General features: G+C 36.8%; 1 protein-coding gene across 1 annotated transcript in view; it reads left to right on the top strand.

The window, feature by feature from the left end:
- CORIN (corin, serine peptidase) overlaps nucleotides 1–27,097 on the top strand; it is a 95,475-nt gene that overhangs the window by 15,903 nt on the left and 52,475 nt on the right. Inside the window, exons 2-4 of the mRNA XM_053458426.1 lie at nucleotides 4,520–4,664; nucleotides 21,427–21,837; nucleotides 25,051–25,261. Coding sequence (XP_053314401.1) covers nucleotides 4,520–4,664; nucleotides 21,427–21,837; nucleotides 25,051–25,261 — 767 coding nt within the window. The remainder of the gene's footprint in view (nucleotides 1–4,519; nucleotides 4,665–21,426; nucleotides 21,838–25,050; nucleotides 25,262–27,097) is intronic.

The raw sequence follows: 27,097 nt of genomic DNA, 5'->3' as shown, positions 1-27,097 counted from the left end.
ATGAGTCCTTGCCTTTCTAGGATGCATGTCTGTTTATAAAAATGAGACAGATTTGTGTAAAGAACATTTAATAGATCAAACATGTTTTCCCTGGCAAGCAAGCTTACAATGGATTTTCAGTGTGGAGAACTTGTTTTTATGCATGCTTGATGTGAATTAATTAATCACATAATTTGAGTTTAAATATATATAAAAACAGATAGTAATTCTGAAATACTGTATCTTCAATGTTTGATCAGTTATTTAACCTTTTATCCACAAATATGAGGTTTTATAATCATGTGACATTTACTTCCAAATTCGATAATTTGTTTTAATGCAATTTATTGAAACGTTAATTTAATTTAAAGTTTACACCCAAGACGATTCATTGCTTTTTTGTTTTTTAAATCACTATAATTGTTTGGTAACAGTTTAATTCTTTCCCCAGTACTGTCTGCCATCTGTGAGATTTCCAGAGTGAAAAATGATGAGATTATTTTGTCATCTCTAATTCCACAGTAATTGACTCTGTTTAGATTTTGTTAGTGGACACTTCATTCGGCCTGTCTCGGATCTGTCTGGCTCTACTGGTCTTGATAGTCAGCCAAATGACTTCCTAGGTGGCTTCATGCTCAATTAGTCGGCTCATATATTTTTTCTTTTGGTGTTTCATACTCTCTTTGGGGATGCATCTATTCCACGTAGCCCAATCAGTAAATCATTTTATTCTTTTTTATTCTTTTCTCTAAAGGTGTACACATAGAAGCTTTTAATTTTCTATGTTAACAACCTATTGTCACGGACTGGGTCCAAGCTGGTGACTGGAAGGACCCAGCGCGCCCGATGGTTGATTGCAGGAGTCACGATGCAGCAGTGGAGTCTGGGGCAGGGCCAGGTTGCAGGGTGACCACACTCACCCAGGCGTTGAGCAACTAGGTTAGTGCAGCCAAACACCAGAGCCCTGATATGGCAGCAGATGTAGTCCAAACAAAACGAATCCTGCAGGCACCCTGGAGCAGGCATGAAGCATAGCACATAGATCACGAGCAGGATGCTGCAGGCTGGGAGAATGAAGACTAAGCAAAGGGTTAATGTAGCAGACACATAACACAGCAAAGGGAGACCAGGCAAGAAACATGATATAGGATATACATGAGAAGTGGCTAGAAACAAGAAATGATTAGCGCAAAGCATAAACAGGCACAAGACAAGGAATAAACATAACCTGACAAGACATACATGGTACAGGGCACAACAAAGGACAGGGAAGAAGGCAAGGAACACAGGGGAAGGAGTGAGGAGCCGGAACCCTCGGACGCTTCTTCCTTTAAGCAAGGATAGGAAATCTTAACTGGGACATGGGGAGAGGAGAGAGGAACCGGAATCCTCAGATGATTCAAGGAAGAAGGGCAAAGGTACATAAAAGACAGACAAACATGAATACAGAAACTAGCCTAGGACTACAAGATAACTATTGGAGATTTCGTCACATGATATGGCCATAGTATGCTTAGCCCACCACTACGCCAAAGTACTCCAATGACGGTGGGTCCTAACGCTAATCCCTGCTGACAAAGATACAAAAACCACACACACAGCACTGAGACATACCTTAGACTGCAGACTGCAGACTGAGACAAACAGAACACACAGGTGGGGCACACCTAATAAAGGAAGCAGAGCTGAAGCAAAGAGCCGGAGCAGAAGCAAGGAATGTAAAATAGAACAAAGCAAAAGGAAATCCAGGAATGGATCAAAGCAAAATAGGGAAACTAAAGCAGGACAGATATTCAGCTCCGCAGCCTGGGCAGAACGTGACACCTATCATTTCCTTCTTAAATATCACACGACAATTATGTTTTCCTGGCAGAAGATTAAGTGGAACAGCACTTTTAAATATACAAGATATAAGAGTATATTAGCAATGGAGCAAAAGGGGCTATGCTAAGCCAGACCCCTTAGCTAGGAGGATGTCGCTTCAATATTCAGCACACACACAATTGATAATGGCTGCTGTCCTTATCTTGTCTGTCAAGGTAAAACGGGACAATCGGTGTGTGAAATGCCACTTGATGAAGTCTACTTGGTGAAAGTGTTGCTTTAAATCCAAATAATCTAAGTAACAAATAGTTAATATGGCTACATATAGCCCCATTTGGAAATAAACATTAGCCAAGCAGAGAATAGGTTGTTGTGTGTCTACCTGGAGTACATTGTGTAAACCTGTGTAGTTCCGCTGGTGTTAACAAAAATAACCGTAAAAGCTGAACAGAGCAGAGCAAGGACCCATGGACCCAAATGGTCCCAGCTGTAGTTGTCACCATTTGTTTTTTCCTTGCTTTTCTGTTTTAAGATAATGGAGCTTAGATTGTGCTCTTTGAATAAATGTTTAAATAGAGGACAAATAACTGGTCAGTTGTTGTAGGAGCTAGTATGGACAGGATAGCAGGGCCAGACTGAAGATTAAAATCGGCCTGGCACTTTAAACCTTGCACTCTTGCACCGTGAGGCCATGTGTATCCAGCCTGCACCCGCACAATAAGGAATTAGATTTGCCACATGAGCGGCAACAAACATAAGTGACCTGTCAACATTTGCTTCATATATGGGGTGTCCAGGCCTAATCATAGGATATTTCTACAGAGATCACTATAAAATAGCTAAAGAAGTTATGTGCCAGCTATAAAATTGTAGGACCCATGGCTACTTGGTGCCTGATATTTATCTCACCTTGGATTAAAGGATGGATGGGTAGATCTCTGCGCATACATCCATGCTCATATATCAGTGCCATCTGTACAATGTATCATGGATGTAAGTGTACTGATTTCATGTTCTTGTTCGGATACTGTTCTTTGTAATAGTAGTCTAAATTGGTGGCTGTTTCCTATGTGAAGACGCATTTAATTATTGTTTCCACATTTTACTGGTGCTTCACGTCTCACCAGTAAATATGGGTAGTTCTGCATCCTGCTGTGTGTATACCGCGGTTAATAACGCTATGTGATTGCTTGCACATGTATCATTTAATATACTATGATTTAGAATTCTCCATCTTGTACAGTTTAGGTCCTTAATGCAAGTCAGTTCTAATACCATAAAGAGCTGTTTTAGAACAGCTGAGTAACCTAAGCTAAGAGGGTGGATTATTTGTGTGTGTTAAACATTTAAATACCATATATGGTATCTTTATGTATATATACTGTATATACAATATATATTTATATGTATGTATATATACTGTATATAAAATGTATAAAACAAAGAAATTACTAAGGGACCCCAAACCCCTATACCTGAATGGTATATGCTGACAGAGTGCAGGATACTGTTCTGGACAATGCATATTTAGGACCCAGAGTGCTAGGATTTCTACCCTGGATAGCGGAAATTATTTACTCTTAAATGAGTGTGTCCTGCAACATTGGTGGGTAGTTCTGGCCACATCCTGCAAGAGTCGTTAACCGGAGCCTAAAAGTTCCCAAGTATTATAAGTGGTGGTCAACAACATGGTCCTGGACAAATTGGCCAATGTGGCAACTGTTGGCTTAGCTGTTGGTACAGTGATTTGTACAGTGAAATTTAGGTTCCTGGGGTGTAGTATTGGGAAAACTTGAATGAAGAGAGTGTGTGCAATATACATGCCCCTCTCTCTCTCTCTCTCTCTCTCTCTCTCTCTATATATATATATATATATAATTTTTATAAGTTTATGTTTTACATTTATTCTATGAGCAGCTTGGCATCTGAAGAATTCCATTGTGTTTATGTGAAATTACAGCATTAAGTGGGTTTATAAATGTTAAATGTTTCTTACCAACCACATTGCTGTAAACCTCAGATGCTTTGTGAAGCCTCCTTGGTGTTAACACTTCTGGGCTTCCTCTCTTCTAAATGGAATTCATGGTCCATCGTATAATTTTTATAGTCTGACACCATTCCATATGTAATAGATGGTGTTTCCCTCTTATAAATAGCACAGTGGTCTTTTTTCTCCATCTCACGTACTAGAGGAAAGGGAGATCAGTTGCATGCTATGTAAATAATTGTAAATGGATCTTAAAATAGACATTGCATTCTGCAACTAAATATCTTCTGCCTGCTCTCCACTTATATCAGAGCTTATCCTCACTCCTATTTGCATATAGGCATAAATTGTTTCTAACTTCATCAATATGCTACAGAGATATACACTTAATCTACTCTTAGGGTTAGACAAGAGTTGGGGAAAATGAAAGTGTTTTTTCTTTAACTCTTTGTGTGTCAGACAGCTGTAGTCATACTATTCTCATTGCTAGACTTACTAGAAATCCTGAAGTCCACTGGGGTATGGGTGAAGTGTTAGGACAATAAAATATATTTAATGGTTTGTGAGAAAAGTGCCGCACATTCACATGCTATCGCTGGTCCATGGCTACAAACAGGTTAACTGTCGGCCAATGGTTATTATGTATCAGATAGCAGCTGTTTAAAATTATTCCTGGAACCAAATGCACTTGATAACAGTAATCTGCTTTTTTCTTCCTCTGTTTCTCAGGTCTTTGGAGCAGATGAAGATAATATGGGGGATGGCTGTTCTCAGAAGCCGGCATCTGCCAAGTACCTCCGTCTCTTGCTGCTAATACTCATCCCATGCATCTGCGCTTTCATTCTTTTGCTGGTTGTTCTGCTCACATTTGTTGGTGAGTAAAATATTAGTTCAAAAATTGGCCTTCCCCTTAATGTATGAAATAAATATACTTGTTAGGAGGGTTGATGTTTTTGGATTGGATTTGACAAATATTAGTAAAGAACCCGAATATATATATATTGTAGTCCTCGGCTGTCTTAATATGAGAGGAAGGATCATGATCGGGAGGCCTTCATGGTATATGATGCCTCTGTGTTTTTTTGTGTGATCCCCTCTCTGATTCTGGATCATATAAGACCTAGCATTGTTGAAACTTGAGCAACACATTTCTGCTTCAGAACATTGTTGGTGAGTAACGAGGGAAGATCTGGATGGAGCAAACACTGGTGTGGGAGTTAAATATGTTGATTTTTTTCCTGAGCGATATGTGGGGACCCCTGGCATCTCTGTCTGGACTGGCAGCTTGCCAGCCAAACAAGATCTCTTTTATCCTGCAGGTTTTAATACTGTGTGAGCAACAGTCCTTTTTCCACAATTTATTAGGAATAGTTAAATATGGATATCCAGTTGTATTTTGGCTAGAAATCCATTAAGTCAGTGTCTTTAGTTTGAAACAGCTTATATATATATATATATATATATATATATATATATATATATATATATATATATATATATATATATATATATATATATATATATATATATATATATACAGTATATATATATATATATATATATATATTAACAGTAAGTCTCATTGGTAATTATCTTTATCTCTAAGAAAATGAATTGGTAATTTTCATTCTTACACCACTGCACTTTGTTTTGGGAAGATTGTAACCATCAAAGCATAGTTCCTTTCTGGGGAATATGAGTGAATGAGAAATAAAAAGTGTTTAAGAGTTGAGGTAATGGGGCTTGCCTGTAGATGTAATCATTGTATATCCTGTAAAGGCAGCACCAGAAACCTTACAGAATATTGAGGTATATTGTCAAAACGAAACAGATTTTGAGCCCTGATCCAAGACGAAACAAGAAAAAAAGAAGTTTCAAGAAAGGATGGATTACACTGCACTAGAACAGGGCTGTGGCAAAAGAAACTGGCCCCAGACGTATCTTTAGGTCCACAGAAGCTGTTTCTTGAGTCCCTCCACAGCAACCATAGTCTGAAGGTGGAGGTGTGCGCGGCTGCTAGCTCCGCTAATGCTTCTTACCTCGTGGCTCACGCTTCACTTGGTTGTGCAAACCGCAAGGAGGACAGTGTTATAGGAAAGGTCCTTCTCCGTCATGCTTAAGTTCTTTCATCATTTTGTTCATCTATCATTATGTTCATCCATTATCTATACTGTGTAGGTTGACTAAACATCAAAATATCATTTAATTTACGACTCTTATTTTTATTCATCAATCATGTGTTATCTAGCTATATATTAGTTTTGTCATTTTTATAAAATGGGCTTCAAGCTTCCAGAATGAATGTCACTTTTAGAAATGGTTGAGAAAACTAAAATATTTCAAAATCACGTATAGGAAGTATAAAGGAAAAATCTTCCCAAACCCTAAGAACTGTTTAGCCCCCTGGTGGCTGCTTACCGAAAATCGGGTCTATACTATCTTCACATTGCCGATGTGGTAACCCAACATCTACTGCCTGGAGCAGTGAGTATGGAGCGCAGACAGCTACCTTGCTTCATCTTCCACTTAGCACAACAATCAATTGTCAGGGGCAGGGATTGTTTTGAAATGCCTTTGTATGTGCCATCTTAAGCCGCCCAGACCATTTTTGGGGGCTATCCTGGCGTTTGTTTGCCATGTTGACCTATCCAGACCAGGAATACTGCCACATGCTCTGTGGCTATAAGAATATTCAGCTGAATTTTTTTCAGCACTCCCTAATATTCAAAGAGCCATCTCTTTTCTAACTTGTACCATATTCTATAATCAGAAGTAATCCTCAGGTGAGGTACAGGGCACTGGGTCTTCCCTTATACTTCATTGACCAGCACGATAAGCACTGGACTCTTGGAGATTTGATTAGCAATTCGATTGTAAACTTGTTTGAGCAGGAGCCTCCTTACCTCTTGTTTCTGTATATTCAATTCTTATTTTATGCACTACATGTTATGTCATGTTAACCCATTGTACAGGGCTGCCGCATATGATGGCGTGACATAAAACAAATAATAATAATTAGGAAACCAGGACAGAATGTTTGAACTTGATATAGATAGAGATTCTTTCTTCATCTATCCACCATTGCATTCATCCATTATCTATCATCTGTAGGTTGACTAGACATCAATACAATACAAAACAATTTTGACCGAGACATATATGTGGAGTTGTTGGTCTCCTAGTGCAGGCGAAATTTGCCTTACATTTCAGTTCTGGACAGCTCTTGCGGGCAGGATTACACTGATATGCTGATTATATGATATGAGAATTTTCCTCTGTAATGACACAAGAAAGCTAAAACTTGAGATGCTCCCAAGTGGGGACGGTGCGTAGGACCAGCTATGAAGCCGCTGTGCGTTCTTGGTAAGCATCTCAAATGTGTTTCATATGACTATCAATCATTAATTTAATTATTTTTATTCATCAATCATATATTATCTCATACACACTTTTCCTATACACTCTTTGTTATCTTTGTTTTTCATTCATAGATTTGGGGAATTATTTATTTAACCCCTTCGCGACCTTTGCCGGTTCAGGACCGTCATGACATGAAGGTCGCTAAATGACCTTTGACGGTCCTGAACCGTCATAAAATAAAATAAGCTTAGAAAGTGATCAACGATCACTTTCTTCGCTTAAACGGCGTTACTGTAATGCCTCGATGTCGAGGCATTCAGTAACGCCGAGATCGGCATCGGGGGCCATGTCTGGCCCCTCCCCGGGGCGTCAACAGCCGGCATACATTGTATGGCGGCGGACGCCCGTTTTAAAAGCGTTTAGGAGGCGATCGACGATCGCCTCCTAAACTTAAATGGTGTCGCTGGAATGCCTCGATCAGGAGGCATCCAGCGACACCAAACACTTACCTTTGGATGGGCTGTGACCGCTCCGGAGAGCGGTCACAGCCGCAGCTGCCGGTGATCTTCGCCATCAAGCAAGATGGCGGCGGCCCGGGAAAATAAACAATAAAGATGATAGAGTTAGCTAGACGGTCTCCAGACCCTCTAGAGAACTCTGGCTCCACTTGCAGGTTGAATACAGGTACTGCATTCAACCATGCAAGTCAATGGAGCCCAGCTTTCTAATCACTATGTGATTAGTAAAATATTCAAAAAAAAATAAAAAAAAATAAAAAATGGAAAAAAAAATAAAAAAAAATGTGCTAACATTTAAAAATAATTATGCACTGATGTCACTAGATGAACCATCCAGTACATTGCAAAATGTGTAAAAAAAATATAAAAAAAGTATTAAAAAAATAAAATAAAATAAAAAAATAAAGTTTATTATTTTGAGCAAGTGCTAAAATTTCTCAAAAATCTCAACAAAGAGTTAAAATAAAAGCACTTCAAATACCCAAGGGGTGTCTAATATATAAAAAAAATGGCTGATGGGGTAAATTGGAGTGGCCAAGCTCAAAGATAGGGCATAGGTACAGACTGACCAAAATGGAGAAAAAAAGCGCACTTCCCAAATGTGGCATTTTAAATCTCAAACAACCCGACAAACCCATACATGTCGGGTATCACTGCACTCAGGAGATGTTCCTGAACACACATTGAGGTGTTGTTTGACAGTGGCATATACCAGAACCTGTATATCTATAACTAAAGTACAATTTGTGTGGAAAAAAAATACTATTACAAAGTTTGACAAAGTGTAGTTCTATAATTGGTGCATGGAAAGGGTTAAAATAACAGCATTTGGAATACCCTGGGGTGTCTAGTTTTCAAAAATATATGGTTTGAATGGGTTAAATTGAGTTAACCCGCTTCAAAGATATCCCAAAGAGGAGATGGAGGCAGAATGACCAAATGACCACCTGGATTACGCATGCCCCAAAAGTAGCCTTTTACCAGCCAAACAATCTGACAAACCCATGCATGTGGGGTATCGCTGTACTCAGGAGATGTTCCTGAACACATATTGGGGGGTTGTTTTACAGTGACATATACCAGAACCTGTATATCTATAACTAAAGTACAATTTGTGTGAAAAAAAAAATAAAAAAAATTACTATTACAAAGTTTGACAAAGTGTAGTTCTATAATTGGTGCATGGAAAGGGTTAAAATAACAGCATTTGGAATACCCTGGGGTGTCTAGTTTTCAAAAATATATGGTTTGAGGGGGTTAAATTGAGTTAACCCGCTTCAAAGATCTTCCAAAGAGGAGATGGAGGCAGAATGACCAGATTTGTTAAAAAAGATTTGGAAATCATAAAACGCTGCTTGTACTTATTGCCCTATAACTTACAAAAAACAGCAAAAAAACATAAAAACATTGGGTATTTCTAAACTCAGGACAAGTAGTAGAATCTATTTAGCTAGTTTTTTTACTTGCTTTTTTAGGTGAGTAAAAGATTTTTCAAATAAAAGTCATAAAATGTGTTTTTTTTCAATTTTTCACCATGTTTTTTTTATTTTTTTTATAGTAAATAAGATGATACGATCAAAATAATGGTATCCGAAGAAAGCCCATCTTGTCCTGAAAAAAACAATATATAACTTATGTGGGTACACTAAATGGGTGAGGAGAAAATTACAGCTGAACACAAGCACCACAAAAGTGTCAAAACAGCTGCGGTCCCACAGGGTACAAAACGAAAAATGAGCCCGGTCCTTAAGGGGTTAATGTATGTATTACATTTTCGCTCTTTTGCAGGTTTTTTTTTGGTTGCGTGGGCTAATTCAGTTCACGTCTACAGTCAAAGGTTAAGTCCGTGGCATTATGGTAAAAAAATACAGAAGAATAAGGTTAACAATATAACATATTAAGATTTAATTCTGTTTGCAAAATGTTGAGATCCCAAGATACAAGCTGCTAGCTGGATTATTGAAGTCATGCATACTTCCAAACTAAATGAAAGGTTTGCAGCACTTACACTACAAATGGAAACTGAACATTAGGGTGGCATCTTTTCTCGTCAAAACAATGTGATTCCCTTAGGTGGGAAACTTTTACAAAAATCCACAAGTATCTGAAATGTTTATATTTAATATCAGGGGACCATAATGAAATATACAAGACTTTGCATTTTTGTATTAGTTCTAATTTGTTAATTAATTTCCAGAATTTCGGCATTCACTGCATTATGTACCACCTTCACTAATTTTCTGGGTTTTTTTGTACCTGATTAATGTGTAAATCAAAGAAAATATAGTTGGCTTAATTCTCCTGCATTAAATGTTTCCAGCATTACTGGAATGTGACAATATGACTAAATGTTACACTCTAATTAAATTAGTACATCATTCCGTGGAATTCGTTTAGGATATATTTTCATTCATACACCACAAGTTCCTGGCTGGAGTTCTGTTCTGAGATGTTCTATTTTCCCATATTTTTCAATTAACTGCATAAAACATGCCACAGCTGCTCTCCTCCAACTCCAGCATGGCCTTAAAATCTAGTTTTCACCGGTGACAATGATGAAAAACGAACACTTTGACTGTAATCACTCCCATTTTATTAAGTTCACAGTAGATTTTATTCACCTTTATATGACCAGCAAGTACAGAAAATGCAAACCACAAAAATTTGGTGAGGCTTCACCATGGACCTTGAATGAAGCTCACCAAACAGCACTTTTTCTTTGTGTTTTACTCCCCAGAGTTTTCTAGTAAAATAGATTTGTGTGTATAAAAAAACATAACAGGTTACTGTAGATTTATAACATGAGCACAGGATCCTCCTCAAACACACCCTAATTAAATACCTAACGTGAACCTTGTCAATCAAAATAAGTGGTCTGATGTTCTTAATATCAGGCAATATTTTTTTTTAAATATATGGGTACTTTATGCCCATATAAACATTGTTTAAATTAACAACCTGGAAAAAGGAAGAATTTCTGAGAAAATATTATGCTCGGTTGACATTCACTGATTTTATCTGAACTGAAAAGAGCTTAAGGGAAGCTAACTGAGATGCGGACTCGACACTTCCTAAATAAGTCTGTAAGGACCAACCTTGCTTGTAATGCTGCATGTTCGATTTATCCATATGCGAATGCAGTTGTTGGGTTCACATTACTGAATACCCATGATGATAACTTACAGATTTATTTCAGGAAAATAATGACCCTAGAGTGAACTCCACCAACACTTAGAGAATGAATGTGTTTGGAAATTGTGCAACAGCAAACAAAATGTCAGCATTTTTCCGATTTCACCAGTATCACATTTCTACAGTTTCTTGATTTTTTGTTTAGGCTCATGTAGGCATGCTGCTTAGTTGTCGTAATATCCATCTTGCTGGGTTCTCGGTAACATCATTTTCAGGTGGCAGATGTTTTTTTAGGCGTGGGCTACTGCGGTCAGTTTAATACATTTTTTCCTGGTCTTCTCTCGGCAGCCTTTCAGACATTCTCACAGCCTGCCAGCTCGAACACGCTAATAAATAATCCCAGAATATTGTCTTACCCCTTTAATTACTCAGACGTTTTCGGTATGCACTGCAAGGGGGGTGCTGGAGCCAAACCTTTCCAGAACTGGCACATTTTGTGCTCAGTATGAGCCAGAATCATTGTTCATCATTACTTTTGTTTGTTTAACTTAATTTATTTGTATGCATTATTTGAATCACCAAGATCAACAAGAATAATAGCCAATGGCCACAACATACCAATGGATATATTACATTACATAAATCATAGCACGTTTTAATAATGGATAATTAATAAACTGAATAAATAGAAGGAACACATTTAACAAACATAGTATAAAAAATAGTGCGAGAGCATTTATATACACTACTGTTCAAATGTTTGGGGTCACTTGGCTGTGCTAGTATTATTGTAAAGGAGTTTTCTAATGATCCGTTTAAACTTGGATCGGTGAACACAACGTGCCTTTGGAACACAGGAGTGATGGGAGTGGTAAAGGGCCTGTGTACATCGATGAAGATATTCCATTAAAATCCAGCTACAATAGTCATGTATAACATTTAACAACGTCTACGCCATTTCTGATCCATTTGATGTTATTTTAATGAACAAAATTTGTATTTCTTTCAAAAACCAAGGACATTTCTAAGTGACCCCAAACTTTGGAATGGTAGTGTATATTTTGCTATTAAAATTCTTAATAAAAAAATTCATTCATGTGCAAAAGATTATTTAAGGGCATTTTCAGGACAATTAATGGATGAAAACCCAAGGATTTACAGTCACATCCCAAACCATAGTGGAGCTAAGTAAACTCCCGGCATTTGTGGCATTTTGCACTAACCTGATATATATATATATATATATATATATATATATATATATATATATATATATATATAGCATAGAGCTCATTTTCCCGTTTTTTCCTCTTCTTTTTACTCCAAAGGAATCATTGTGTAGGTTTTTTATTTCAAATATGAACAGAATATATACATTAGATCACAAAGTGTCCCTCCCTCCTACCACATTGCGAAAACCTCTTACATGATTCTTGCAACGCTGTCGTTAAACGTGTTCTCTATAGCAATGCTGAGTTGTTTTCATGAAGTATCCTGATGGTGTTTACCATATACTTCAAGATGATGTTGTACATGAAAACAACTGGATGTATTTTGGAAAGTGGTGAAAAAAACATTTATAGACTTTATTCATGTATTAAAGACAAACAACTTCATTGCAACCAATAAGATATTTCCGTTTATAAATGTAGTACAAGACTCTCACTAAATCTATTTTTTGAGCACAACAGACATTAGCATTGGATTTCAAAATCAATGGAATTAAAGTGCCAATAAACGTAATTTTTCACACTTAGGAAAATAATTACGCAGTTACCACTAGTGCAAAAAGTAACGTTTGAACAGTAGTATTCATAAGTGTTTGAAACAAAACTGTATTTATTGCAATTCATCCAATCCCTTCTTGCTGCCTGCTTGCTTTGTCCAAAAGTATGGGTGCCGGCATTAGGTATACACACCGGTGGATCCTCACTTCCAACAGCATTGTGCAAACTTTGGTAAGAGAAAGGTTTTCTTATTGAAAAATAAAATGTACTGCCCTTTTATATGTATTTTTGTAATCTGTTTTAAAAGTCATAATTTCTATATAATGTGATATTTAAAAGAATGACCCAATATAAAAAAGGTTTTAGCTTCTTTGAATAACCCAGTGAGATATGGGAAGACCACATCAGCCATGTTTTCCAAGACACATATAATTTTGACATATTCTTGACCGGCCCACCCAAAGTTGACCTACTTGAATATGTCCAGGGCAGTTCCAGGACCCAACATGGAATCCCACCGCAAGGGCCCTAAATCATCTTTGTTTTAATTTCTGCCTCCATGGTTAACTGGTGGCTTTTATCATGCAATAGTATGACATTGGGGAGAAATAGATTTTTTATGATTTAATGATTTATATTATTTACTTCCACCAGTGCAAACTTCCTTGATCTATTAATTCCTTCAATATCACAAAACTGAAATCACTCATGCTGAATTCATTAAAAAATGTTAAGTGATTTTTACCCGTGTGCTATTGACACCATTGAAATCCATTCTTTTAAGGCACTTAATTATAAAAGATGAATGTTTTCCAATATAAATATACTTCCAGTGCTTATCTTATGAACTGTAGTAGATGTGCATCCTTTTGTATTATCACTGTATTAAACTGTGAATGATTCTACATTTTTCATATGGAAAGTTATTTTTCTGCTCTATCTGATGTAGATGAACTGATTTACCCAAAAATGCCAGTGGGGAAATACTAAATGTCTATTTTAATCTTAAAAGCCTTTTTTTTCTCTGCTGCATGTCATAGGGCACAGTATTAAGATGGTTTTCACAATAGTTAACAAAAAATAATGGACTAGGCGCACCAAGGGTGCAAAAAGGAGTCCCATACTCATGGACACTTTGTTTCTGCCAATAATTTTTTCTTTGGCGTAATTATAGAATTTAACAGAGCAAAGTTTTATTTTAACTTTAAGGTAAATCTCCTAAATCCCCACTGCCAGGGAAACAAATGTCTCCTGATCCTCAGTGGTTAAAGGGGCAAATAACAGTTGGGTACGATATTGACCCAGTATAGGGGAAAAGTGGAGGGCACGGCATCTGCCTTTACAGATTCCACCATTAAAGCAGAACTGGGACCTTTCCTTACATTTTATAGTTCTTTAGACTAAATAATCCCATGTGGGCTCCTTATACTCCCACAAACAAATACTATCTTCTTTATCATCTGATTTATTTGAATTTGAGTCCTAGTTTATTTCAAAGTCGAGATCACTCTATATAGCTAGATAAGCCTCCCTTCTCAGTCCGCTATAGGGAAGTCAGTGTAGAGTTCAATAGGTCCACAGTTTAGTTATCATTCAGTCGGACTATTAATACTATTTAATTATTTTTTTTTAATTGTTTTTATTGAAGTCAGCACACAGGTGTACAATTATGAAATCCGACAGCTTCGCGAAGTTTAACATAAACATGGTATGAAGTAAAGAAAGCTCACCAAGGAGCTAATACAAAGCAATATATGGAGATTTAGGTGTCAATGTCATATACTGGGCTGACTGTAGCAGAGTGTTAAACGTCCATGCGTATATTGACCAAAAACAAAAACAGAGAAGAAGAACGCATGTAGGAAGCGCTCAACCAAACCCTCTCTCTTAGAGTACATAAATTATTATAAGTAATGCCCTGGCTGAGGTGAATCAAGTTGCCATTTAGCAAGTCATACATATACCAAGGACAGAAAAAGTGTGATCAAAAACATAGCAAGTATGTAAAGTTTTGAGAGGGTAATTTGGTAGAGCCTCGAAACAAAACAACGATTCGCGAGGATGTGTAAAACATCAAAACGACAAAACAATAAAAAAAGAAACAAAAGAAAACAAGTGTGAAGTGCTACATATGTGTCAAGGAGAAGGTGTTATCTCTCACCCCCAGTGTCTCCTGTCCTCGACCCAAGCGACTCCAGGGACAAGGAAATCGGAACAAACTTAGAAGCAGCGTGGAGTAGCGTGGGATAATGGACCCAGGATAAGGAGATAAGATTAGAGCCTTTAGAGCTCGTAGGCTATCTCGGATCCCCACCATTAGTAGCAACATCCACCCGCCTAACTTAACCCTAGTAGCGACTTATTTAAATATGGCAAAGCAGTGAAGTGCCAGAGTGACCACATTTTCATGTGGGTTGCTAAGTGGTTACATCTTTTGTAAGTCATGGCTTCCATATTTTTCATGAAAAAGTCTTCCTTAAGATGTATCTTAATTTTTTATTAGATTTATCAGGGATTCTGGTGGCATGTCAATTAATATAATTTTTATAAATATTATTAAATTTTTTTTTTGGGGGGGGTAGAGATTCTTTGTACGCAAGAAATCAAAAGGCTCAGGATTACTTTAGAAAATAACAGATATCAAATCCACTTATCATAGCCTAAATATTTAAGGTTGGCTTCTTAAATATAAGATAAGATAAATGGTCTCTTCAATCGATGGAGCATATGCGCAGAAATTGTAAAACACATATTGGAATGGTCAGGCTAGAGGGGCAAGAGATTCTTACCTGCCGTGAAATTCTTGTTCCCCACTGTTACTTACCTCGTTACAGATGTGAAAGCACAATTTATATGCAGTTTTTCTTTGAATTCCTTCTTGTACTATGGGGCTAAATCTGCAAATGTGAAAAATACACAATTCATGTTGCTTCTGGAATGGCAAATGTGTTCTCTGATATTAATGTTTTGCACATTGCTGCATATTGGAGGTGATACCTCAGACAGCTTTTGTTATTGCATGTAGATTTCATTCACCATCATATTGGGTTATCATATTCTTGCTTGGATTGCTAAATAGTCCATTGTTAATGTGTCAATGTTATGAATGAGATCTAACCCGTTTAAGTCCTTAATAAGAAATATTTCCAGTGCAGAATGAGCTCAAATAGGATTTGAGGGGCTTGAGCTCTTGTGTGTGCATGTTTATAGATCCTTGTAAGAATGAAACAGTTGCAGAATACAATGGATTCGATTACGTGATATCTTTAAAACAAAGAATCCATATGTTTCAATAGTTTTGTAATTGTGAGTGAGTCTATCAGATGCTAAAAGTATTATAATCAAAAATATAGTGTTATTTCTCTATTGGGAAACACTTTCATACAGTCTAGGGACCCAATTATAAAAAAAACCATGGAAGCACTTTACAAGTATGTGTCAATTACTAAGAAGTGATGCCATTCTTGGAGAAAAAAGAGGCACATGCAAAATAATAGAATAAAATAGCAAAGCTTGGTACAACACCCCAGGACTCCCCCTCCCCCAAAAGACCATCAATTAATGGCAAAAAGTGAAAAGAGGGAGGTGCACACTTTAAGATAAGCAAAAAACATGCTAAATATATAAAAAAAATACAGTATATTCACCCTTGATAAATACATTCTGACGAAACGTTGGGCAAGAAGCAGCTCCTTGTCACTGGGATGCTTTTCCATTGTCATGTATGCCTTTTGTTGTGAGTATATTTTTTCTTTATATACTTTTTTGTTCACTATTGCTTCATTTTTGTAATATGTACCATATTTTTGCACATATCTTAGGTTTTGCACCAACATTTAACTTTTTGCCCTACTTTTCTTGGAGCTCACATTGTTTTCTGGGTTATGAGCTCATCTCTGAAATCTACAGCCTTAAAAGTCACGATATTACTCAATTATATAAATAACTGCCAGAAGGTCATGAAGTCACATTAAAAAGTCCCAGTAAAGCCCTCTTTGGCCTTTTCAAACTTTGGGAGGTATGATTTACTAGTGTTGACTGTTCTGTTCAATGACCAAACACATGATTTTACTTGAAATGCTAAACCTAGTCTTTGATTTATTGGTATCAACTGTAATGGAAAATACTTATTTCAATGATAGGTGAAGATATAGTTTGAGTTGTGGTTTCGGTTTTCCACATTTTTCGCACTGTGCATCATAGCAGTCAGTGTGGTTAGAATTAAGCAAGTATGTTTATAGCATGTGTGCACACACATGTAATCTTATGTTGGAAAAGGATGATGATATGAGTTGATCTTAAGCATTGCCCTGAAAACAACATCTCAATATTCACAGATTACATTTGAAATGAAATCAGTACTGGAGCTTAACGGAAGTCTGAGCCTCTATGGAGAAGGGTCTGGGAGTATTTTCTAGAACTGCTCAGGCAAAAAGCAAGCAAGATGCCATTCTGTATTAACAGAGGAATGAGTGTACATGATAAGAATGAGATATATCATTCCTAAGACTATACCTTGAATCCACAGTATTGATTTTGGGCACTTGTTCTTACCAAAAAAGATATAATGGAAACAGAAAAAGCAGCCAACAAATTTAAAGGACTGGAAGAGCCCAGTCCAAATTGGGCTTAGCTACTTTGGAGAAAAATGCCTTCATGGGGATATAATTTGCATATACAAGCATAGTTAAGGGTAATATGAAAGCCTATCTGGGCATCTTTTAATATATCATTACAAACATCAACCTATAAGGTTAGAGGAGATTTCATGTCAAACAAAGATTTTTTTTTTAAGTTATCATTGGGGTTTCTGGCTCAAGAGAGATAGATGCTTGGAAGGGTTCACCTCGATGGACTTTTTTTCAACCGATTAACTATCTCTAAATATATTTAACTATCGCTAAACACATAACTCTGAGCCTACTCCGAGACCATTCTCAACAACACTCAATTGATGTTGCTATTCAAGTAATGCAGATATCAGGGAAATGTCTTTAAGAATTCAGGCTATTCACCAATAATGCTGGCATTGTGTATATGTGCATGCCATATAGCCTTCCCTGGGATTTTGATGAAGCGTGAAATGTAAGGAGAATTAAGGAGAACATTTCACAAAGGCTTCTAGCACGTACATAATAAGCACAATATGTCTCAGTGCCGAATAAGACCGTTTCTTTGGAATTCATAAAAACACATATGCCAGCTGTCAGCAGGGATGAAATTCTTGTTTAATATATAAAATATTTCTGGGCATGTACCATATCAATACGGTACAAGTTTATCTTAGTATCTCCTAAACACACGAGGCACCGGCAAATATTGTAAAAAAAAATAATTTTATCCAGATTTTGCTAAATTCCTTTCTTTTCTGGTTATCAACTTATTGGAAAAACAATGTATCGTGGCCAGCTCTATGATGTGGTACTTTAGTTAATAGGATTTCTTAAGGAAGTGGATATTTTTTGAAGGATTGGAGACATAACCAGATATGCAAAGGTAGGGCATTCCTTGAGGGGTAGATATTACAGCATAAAGTAGACAAACATCATCAGATAAGCGGAGGGACCGGCTAGGAGTGTATTTGGAGATAAGTGGGGAGATATAGGTAGGGGAAATGCTGTGTATAGTGTGTATGGTCAACCTCTGAGGAGACCAACAGAAGGGATGTAAGTGTTGACAAGTAAGCTCACTTGACGTAAAATAGTTAATAAATTTAAAGCTTGTATCTTAAAACCAATTACTTTGACCGAAAGCCAAGCATCGCAAGGTTTTAGCAGTTTATTGTAATAAATTAGATGTAAACATTCTGTTGATGGCACTTCATGAAATAGCATGTTATTGTTTGACCGTGGATGCTTTATTTTCCACCTCCAGTCATGGCGCTTGCCCTGCAGTCCTCTGCCTTCCAGCAGTTCCACAGATTCCATGATGTGTTTACAGAAATAGCGTGTGTGCTGCCTCTCAGTCTCTTTATAACAAAGCAAAGCTAAATATACACGGGACATGAAAGGCTTGGGCTAAATAAAGAAACTGGATTCAAAATGAATTATAGCGTAACATACGTTAATGGAATTCAAAAACCATTGTTTTCTTTGCAGTAATGGGACAAATTGCATATTAAATTATAGCAGTAATATTGTTGCCATTTGTCTTTTTATGGAACGTAGGCTGCGGAGCTATGAAAAAATAGGTTTTAGGTACATTAGCTGTCTCAGTGCAGATTAATTTAGTTTGTGAGCAGTTTTACTTAACGGCATACTATACTTCTCAAATGTTCCTCCGAAGCAGTAAGAGCTTAGAATAGCTGGTGGATATGACAGTATTATAGTGTTCAACATGTCACACCGCGTGTATAAAGTAGAGTCTTCTTTCCCAAAAAGAAATTATTTTTTTTTCTTCTGGGGTATCTTTAATAGCGTTATGTAGCTTATTATTGTCTAGGACATTAGCGTTTTAGTATAATTTAATAAAGTCTTTTCATGTTTAGTTCTCTCAAGTAAAAAAAACATATTTACAGCCTGGGTTCAAAGTTCATATCAGTTTATTAAGACTTTTAACAGCTGTGAATGATCGACCTCCCATAACAAATTGCTGCTATGCGCTGCGGCATTCCACGTTGAAGAAAAAAAAATGTTTCAAATGTAAGGGACATCTAGTAATAATTTAAAAAAAAAATACAAATAATCCTATGAATAAAATGTGTCCTGGTCACAGAGCAGTGCTGGTATAGATTAAATGTTGCTTCATTTTATCCGACTGTGTTCCGATAAACAATCGATTGTAGTTTCTGGGAGCCCCACAGCCTTAAAGAGGAAGCAGTCTTTGGTCATGTGACTAGTTAACAGGTAAGTAGAAAATGCAATATGATGTTTTTTTTAATTTTATTACACAAGACTACGTTCCAACCCAAAGTATTTTTATATTTTTTTGTTAGGTCTCTATAAAAACAATGGATGATGTTTTTGGTTTTGTAAGTCTTGAAAGGAAAGTGGATATAGTTGTACTGGTCCAAGATAACTTTTAGCTTCCAAAGTGTGTGCCCAGAGGTGCAAAATGGATGTCATACTTTCCGTGTTTCGCCTCCAAAGACTTTGGGTAAAGTGCCGTTTTTCAGGTTCTTCGGGTGACGGCACTCAATACCTGGTGTGCAGTTTAGACACGCCCACTTTCTGGCCTAATCCCCTCCTACTCCGATACAAATATAAGCTGTTTGGGGCTAGCCCTCCCCACATATGTGACTAGCCCCTGCCCTTGCACAGGTAAGAGGGAGGACATGGGTTAGCCAGAGCCTGGATTTTCCTAGCTATGATCATACTAGTTTCTATATTTATTTTATCCTTAAATTGTTTTTTTTTACATTATTATTTAAGGAACTTAACCCTTTCTTGTGTGTGTCTTATCAATAATGTCTCCTACATGGGCTGTGTGTGCAACCACATATTTTGGAGACATTTACTAATTGGTGTAGAGAGACTTTTATGAAAATGTTTAAGTTTTTGTTACTTTTACTGTTTGGTTTGACGTATATGGGAAAACATTCTATATCAAACTGGGTATCCTTCGGTGATCTGACCCAGTACCCTCTTTGGCAGGTTTTATGAATTGTATGGATGCTTAGGAACTCAGTCACTACATAAAACAGGAGCATGTGAATGCTGATGTCAGGAGGCGTTCTCTGGAAATATAAACCGGCGATGTTTGTACTTTTAACACCACTCTTTAAGCTGGAAGTCAGTGCAGCATGAAGAATAGACATTATTGCCCCTTTAAATGAATAAATATCCACATTAAATATCACATAACACATCTACAACTGTCACATAAATCAGTGCAGAAGTAAGAATTTCTTTGTTTGACAAACAACATTTAGTTACGGTAGTATATTCAAATTATGCAGTCATTTCCTTGGCAATTTCCTGGCTTGAATCCTAGTAAATGATGGAACGCTGATTTAAAAACCTCTCCAAATACATTACAAACCGTTCTCTCAGTTCTATTTTTTTATTGACAACAATATATGCACACGATCTACAGCAAAGATCCATTATATATATATATATATATATATATATATACATATGTATTTTTATTTAAGTAAATATTTACAGGAATACATAATAGCAAGCTACTCCTCCTAGTCAATTTTGTGTGTGTTTTTATATTTATTTGTCAGTTTATTGTCTTTTCTTCTGTACATTGTATAGTATTTGTAGAATAGGACTAAATAAGGGTTGGCAGCATTTTCCTAGCAGACAAGGGTTCCGATGCATATATGTACTGATGTTGGATGCTCCTTACAGAACAGGTTCTTTCACAGTTGTTGGGTAAGTAATTGGTCACTATAGGCAAATGTTACGCTCTGCCAGGAGACCTCCCAGACACTTTCAATAAACAACGATGACATTGATCTTTGAAGAAAATATACCTATATATGCATAATTGCCTCTATAAGGTTTAGAGCTGGGTACCACTCTTTAGCCATTCTGTTTATTTTTTTCTGTTCCAATGTAATATAATGTAACAATCATAATACTTTGTAAAAGTAAAAAAGGAGAAAAACAACTTTTCGAGTCATTCTATTGATCCAGAACCTGACAAAGTGCTCTTGCAGAAAGCCTGTGTAGATAATGTGGAGTTCTGATGTAATAGGCCACTAACTGTGCTGGAAAATTGCTTTAACTGTTTGCAGCTAACTTATCACTAAAGCTTGGATGATATGCCGGGAATATGTATATCTGTGCATTTATCTCAGAAAAACAGACAGATAGATACAGATAGATAAATAAGGTGAACACTAAATGTAGACATGATAGACATAACGGTTATTAATAAATTATATGGATTATATGTATTTCTCTCATGGACAATAACTGATAAATCATGTTTTTGCTCCCTATAGGTGTGATAGACAGACACTGTTTTGACTTTAATAGGAGTGATCCGCTAACCAGCAGTATTGGAATCGGATCTCCTGACATTCCATTCATAAAGATGGATGACAATGCATCAGAAGGGACATTAATGAAAGGCTGGGAACCCCATCCCGCACTCTGGAATACTTCTGCTGTTGTAGCTGACCAAAGCTCTACCAACTTTAGTGAAATAAAAGACACTCCCCAGCAGGATCCCTTATACCCCTTTCCTTATACCACAGTAGATTATAAACGCTCAAGAAATAACGTGACACTGACCAAAGAGCATGACGCCAACCTATTGGAAAGCACGGGCGTTTGGACCACGCCATTGCTGAGTGACGCCACCATGTCTCCGACTGTGGAACCAATTGGGCCTCAATTTGTAGTCAGGGAAGGTAAGAGCAGTATGTTGATATATTGCATGTACGCCTTGTGATATAAATGAAATGAGCTCATATGGTTATATATATATCACACATTCTATATAATGCTGGATTTAAAGCTATTGTTAGTATATACATCCCTCAGCTGTACATAAATGTTCTAATGTTTTATACCTCACCTTATTAACTATTTTCATTGTAAACGACAGGGAGAAGAGGACGTCATGTCCCGTTACATAAGTGTTTAAGAGAAAAAAATATTGATTTAGAGCGGGTAATAGCTGCAAAGTAAAATAGGTGACAGTCAGATTGGGAAAGATTCTAGAGAAAGTCTAGAACCTGCCGCTTTTCATCTTTGATTATATGTAATTCAATAATTGTTATTATTAATTATGCTTTCCAACTGAGATTTTGTGTCTAGCTCTCAGTATGACAATGGTCTATTGAAGTCTAGCATTTGTGTTGATTTAAATATGTATTGTCTCTAATCGCATCCAAGTAGATGAAGTTGCGCAGGTAATTCTGCTTAGCTGCTAATCAGAGAACGATATGGTTTGTAGTTTTTAAGCTGTTAAGGAGGCACTCTGTAACTTACGTATTGGTTTATCTCTGTCGATTTGAGCACCTGATGTACTGCGGAAAGTGGTAGGCACTATAGAAATCATTGATCTTTAAATGTAATTTAAAGGTACATCCCAGCCATTATATGCACTTTGATGCATAAAATAGATGAGTGTTACCTTATATTTTACATGTGTTGCATCCAATTTCATCAGAGAGGAGTTCATTAGAATCCATTCTATGCATTTGATGCTTTTTCATCTTCAGCCTCATCGGAGATTCATTTAGCTGAATGTCTCTTCTTCTTCGCATTGTGCGCTACTCACCTCCAGCCAGCTCCAGAACTGCCTCGCCTTCCAGAGGGTCTAGCGAGACCTCATGCAAGCACGCGCAGGAAAAGCTCCCATATATTTTAGTGGAAGTCCTTTCTTGCCTCTCATAAAATGTTAAAAAAGTAAAAATATAAAAAAGTTTAATTATACAAACAAATAAGAGACACAAATCCCCCGGACCATCTTGCCTATTGTGCACAAATCCAGCGTTCACCTTCCTTTCCCACCAGCTGCTTCAAAAACATTGTGCATCTGTAATAGCCCTGAAATCACCGTGAACAATTAACTTAATTCAGAGGATAAATTTGGATTTATAACGTTCCCATCGTTTACTGCAAAAGCTGTGTATATAAAGATGGTTCTGTAGTTAAAATAAGACAATAATTTACAATAATTATAGAAAATCAAGACATTGTAATTAGCATTACCAAACAGAAAATTCAATATGCTGGAATATGTTGGTTAATTGCAACTCATCTGTAACCCATCACTGCTTTTCATTTTGAAATATGTGGTATTTTCATCTCCAGAAGTATCTCTTTCATGTATGAATGCCATGAAAATGTAGTTCCCATTAAATACTAAAAGAAAAGAGATGCATCATGTAATCTAAGAAGTAATGTACGTTGAAATGCGTGTACTTCACACATAGAATACTCAATGCCATGATATTGTTACAGCTAATTTTATAAAAATACATTAAATCTGTAAAACCATGTAGGGAATCGAATATATCAATTTACTCTGTTCTTAAGAGATCAGCTGACACATGGTTTATGGATAGAAAGTTACATAATTTCAATGGTATGTGGGGGTTTAAGAATTAAGGAGGTAGAGGTCTAGTTTGTTTACAATAGTATGCAAATTACAGGTCTTCTGGACATCTAGAGTACGAGTGAAAGGCTGAAATATGCTACTTTTACTAACTAGCACTCATAGTAAGTTGCGTTCTTCAATCTAGAAGTTTTGTATTTCAGTCTCAGTATGGCAATGTTCTAGCACAGCCTCATTATATGAGGGGGTTAGTATGCGTACTCCTCCAATCATGAAATCAGGTTAATTTATATTGGCTCTCACATTGCAGTTATTTTGTCATAAAATGTGGAAATTGAAAGAAGCCTTCCAGCCGTTATAGACACTTTAATACATATGATAGGTTTGTAGTCCTTTTAAATTTCCACGTGGTCTTTTTTTGCAAATGCATGGGAGGATGCTGCAGAATCCCCCCAAATGCATTTGCCCCTTTCCCCAGAACTAGCTAAATGCCCTGCAGGAGATGCAATTTAAAAGTAGTTAAAGTATATAAAAATATAATAACATTTACAAATAGTAAAGACTAACCAGTTTCAAGAAAAAAGCAAAATAAAGCAAAAGCAAAAAAAGGTGGTATTTTACGCCATTATAAAATAACAATACACTACTTATTGCCCTATAAATAACATAGAAACATTGGGTATTTTTAAACTCAGGTCAAATATTAAAATCTACTTAATTAGCATGTTTTTCTTCCCATTAGCTTTTGTAGATGATTAAAAGCTTTTTCAAAAAGTATTGTTTTTTTTCAAAATGATTTATTATTATTTATTGTTTTATATAGCGCCATCAAATACCGTAGCGCTGTACATTGGGTAGACAGGACATAACAAGTAGTATGTAACATAACAAATTGACTAACAGAGACAACAGGTGAGGAGGGCCCTGATCAAACCAGCTTACAATCTAGCATAGTTTATTATATTTTTATAATACATAATATGATACCATCAAAATAATTTTATCTACAGAAATTACAGCACAAACAGCCATTATCACAAAGGGAATAACATATTTGAAAACAGTCCGGTCATGAAGGGGTTAATGGTCCTGCTGATTGGACTGTTCCTCTGCCAGCGTTGGTTATACTTTTGGTTGCTTTTGGTCATTGAATAAGGTTGGATCATTCTGTTTCGTCTGCATTTCCACATTTTGTAGCAAAATTAAGTCTCTAGACTGGAGATAACTGGTAACATTTTAACTGTAGGTAGGTAGCACAGATTTACTGCTTAAATGTAAACCATTGTAGGTGAATTCTTAGATTTCTGCAAAAAGTTATGCAGAGGCTTAGAGACCAATATAGTGGGGACATTTAAAAGTGTTTGAGATAAGCATAAGGCTATCCCAAATCTGACAAGACCAAGGACTGATCAAGATCTAAGTCTCTACATCTGGATAAATGGGCAGACTAGTTGGGCCAAATGGTTCTTATCTACCATCAATTGGTATATTTCTGTATTTACTATTCAATATTGGGAAAATGCACTGCTGATGACCTTTTTTTTTAATTTATTTTTAGATGCCTGTGTGAACATCTCATACAGCCAATGCCAAATGCTGCCATACAATAACACCGTCTCAAAATCAGTGTATTCGTTCGTCAAGAGCATTGAAATGGAAATGTTTCTCAAGTTCTTCAGCTATCTCAACCGCCTCAGCTGCTATCAGCACATCATGCTTTTTGGCTGCAGCCTGGCTCTCCCGGAATGCATCAGTCATGGCGATGACAGGTACGCAGGAACACTAATATGTATTTGATTGAACTCACTGCTAAACACTGGACTAAATATTCTAGATCTCACAACTAAAAGGAACAGTCTTCTGTCTTATATAACCCCACACATCATTGATGCATAATAAAGAAACTTTGTAAGTAGCTTAATATGTGTTATGTACCTGTATTTATTTATATAGCGCCAACAATTTATGTACAATACGTACAGTCAAAAAATATGCCAATTGACAAACTACGACAAACTAATGCATTAGGTAAAGAGGGTCCTGCTCACAAGTTTGCACTCTTAAACAAATTACTTGCCTTTAGGCAAAGCTGCAGCTCCAGGATAAGGAGGCAAAATCATGGAGGAGAGAGACTCTGCAGAATCCTTTTATCAAAGGGCCAAAAAACAATAATTTAAATAGAGATGCATTAAAGTGTCTGAATGCCCACACTGTAGGATGGCCTGATTTACCTTTTCACATAAAAAATGATATCATGTCAGCAATGAAGTCAATGCTACTACAAAAAATAGCCACTATTTTACCTTTTTCCTGTTGTGTCATATTGGTTTTATTTCTCAGATAGCTGTCTTTTGTGCTTCTTAAATCAGTGATTGTGGATGGAGGGAATGGGTATCTTATTAATGGTGGAAGGTATTGGCTTAGTTTTAAAATGTTAGCAAGCATGGGGCTGGGCAGGGGGCCAGTTACCTACAGTCCTGGTCTTAATTATCTAAACAGGGCCAGCCTGAGGTCCAGTTTAGGACCGACCCAGTCCCAGAGTCGGGTTTAGAGGGGTCATGTAATGTGATGCCCTAAAAATAGGCCCAGTAATTGTGCAAGGTGAGTCATTGAGTATTTGATTAAATATGTGGATGTGTGTGTGAAAATGTAAGAGGCAATATGTCTCTGTGTGTTATAGTGAGTGTTTGTGTGTCTGCGAGGGATTGTGTGTCTGAGTGTTAGAGGATGTGTTTTAAGTGTGAACCATTACATTGGATGCTAAGATCACTTTTCTTATAAGAGTCTCCTTTTACCAATGATAGGCACCAACGTTGGTCATGGTGGACATTTACTGGGGTTTGTGGTGGACATTTAGAGATGTTCTATGGACCTTCACACACTCTGCCACAGACACTGGTGTCCTTGAACACTTTGCCTATCCCTGCTTTTTAGGCATAACCACATTGTCTCTAAGAACATTTTTATAATCAGCATTGTCTACCTATTTTCATTTGAAACACATACAGAAAAATATTTATATATATTCTTGGTTAAATATTCTTTGTTGATCAACAGTCCATATTTTTCCTAACCTCCCTCTTAAAAAACCCAAATTATTCTAGGAAAAGTAAAGACATTTTACACAGTGTGTGTTAAGCGGTGACTGTTTGCTTTACTAACCAAGGACTGGATTGTATTCTGTATCTGTTTACTTTGTAAGCTGGTTCTGAGAAGGATTCTGTACAGATAATAAACTGTCACATCTGTACACCATTATGTGTATTGCAAAGTTTGGGAATGCATGCAGTTAGAACAGATGTGATATAATTCCTCAGGCTGTAAAAGACAGAGTTTTCTCATGTTGCAGGTTACACAAATGTACCAAGTAACCATGGAGATCAAGTAAATACAAAGTAGTCGCAAAAACTGCCTAATATGGGAAAAAAGATACAAAAATACGATACGCAGCTGGGAAAATTGCAGCCTTCCACAGCCAGACTATAAACCATCACCATCCTGAACTAGAATGTGCCTAGGAATAGGATTGTCGTACCAAATAAATAAGGTCCAGTGACCAGGCCCCTTCCTTCCTCACACACATCCTTCCTCTGCTTGCTTAAAAG

This window comes from Spea bombifrons, chromosome 1 (assembly GCF_027358695.1).
Source record: "Spea bombifrons isolate aSpeBom1 chromosome 1, aSpeBom1.2.pri, whole genome shotgun sequence".
Taxonomy (NCBI): Eukaryota; Metazoa; Chordata; class Amphibia; order Anura; family Pelobatidae; genus Spea; species Spea bombifrons.
Note: the sequence above shows the minus strand (reverse complement) of the source record. Positions and strands in the feature narration are given on the sequence as shown.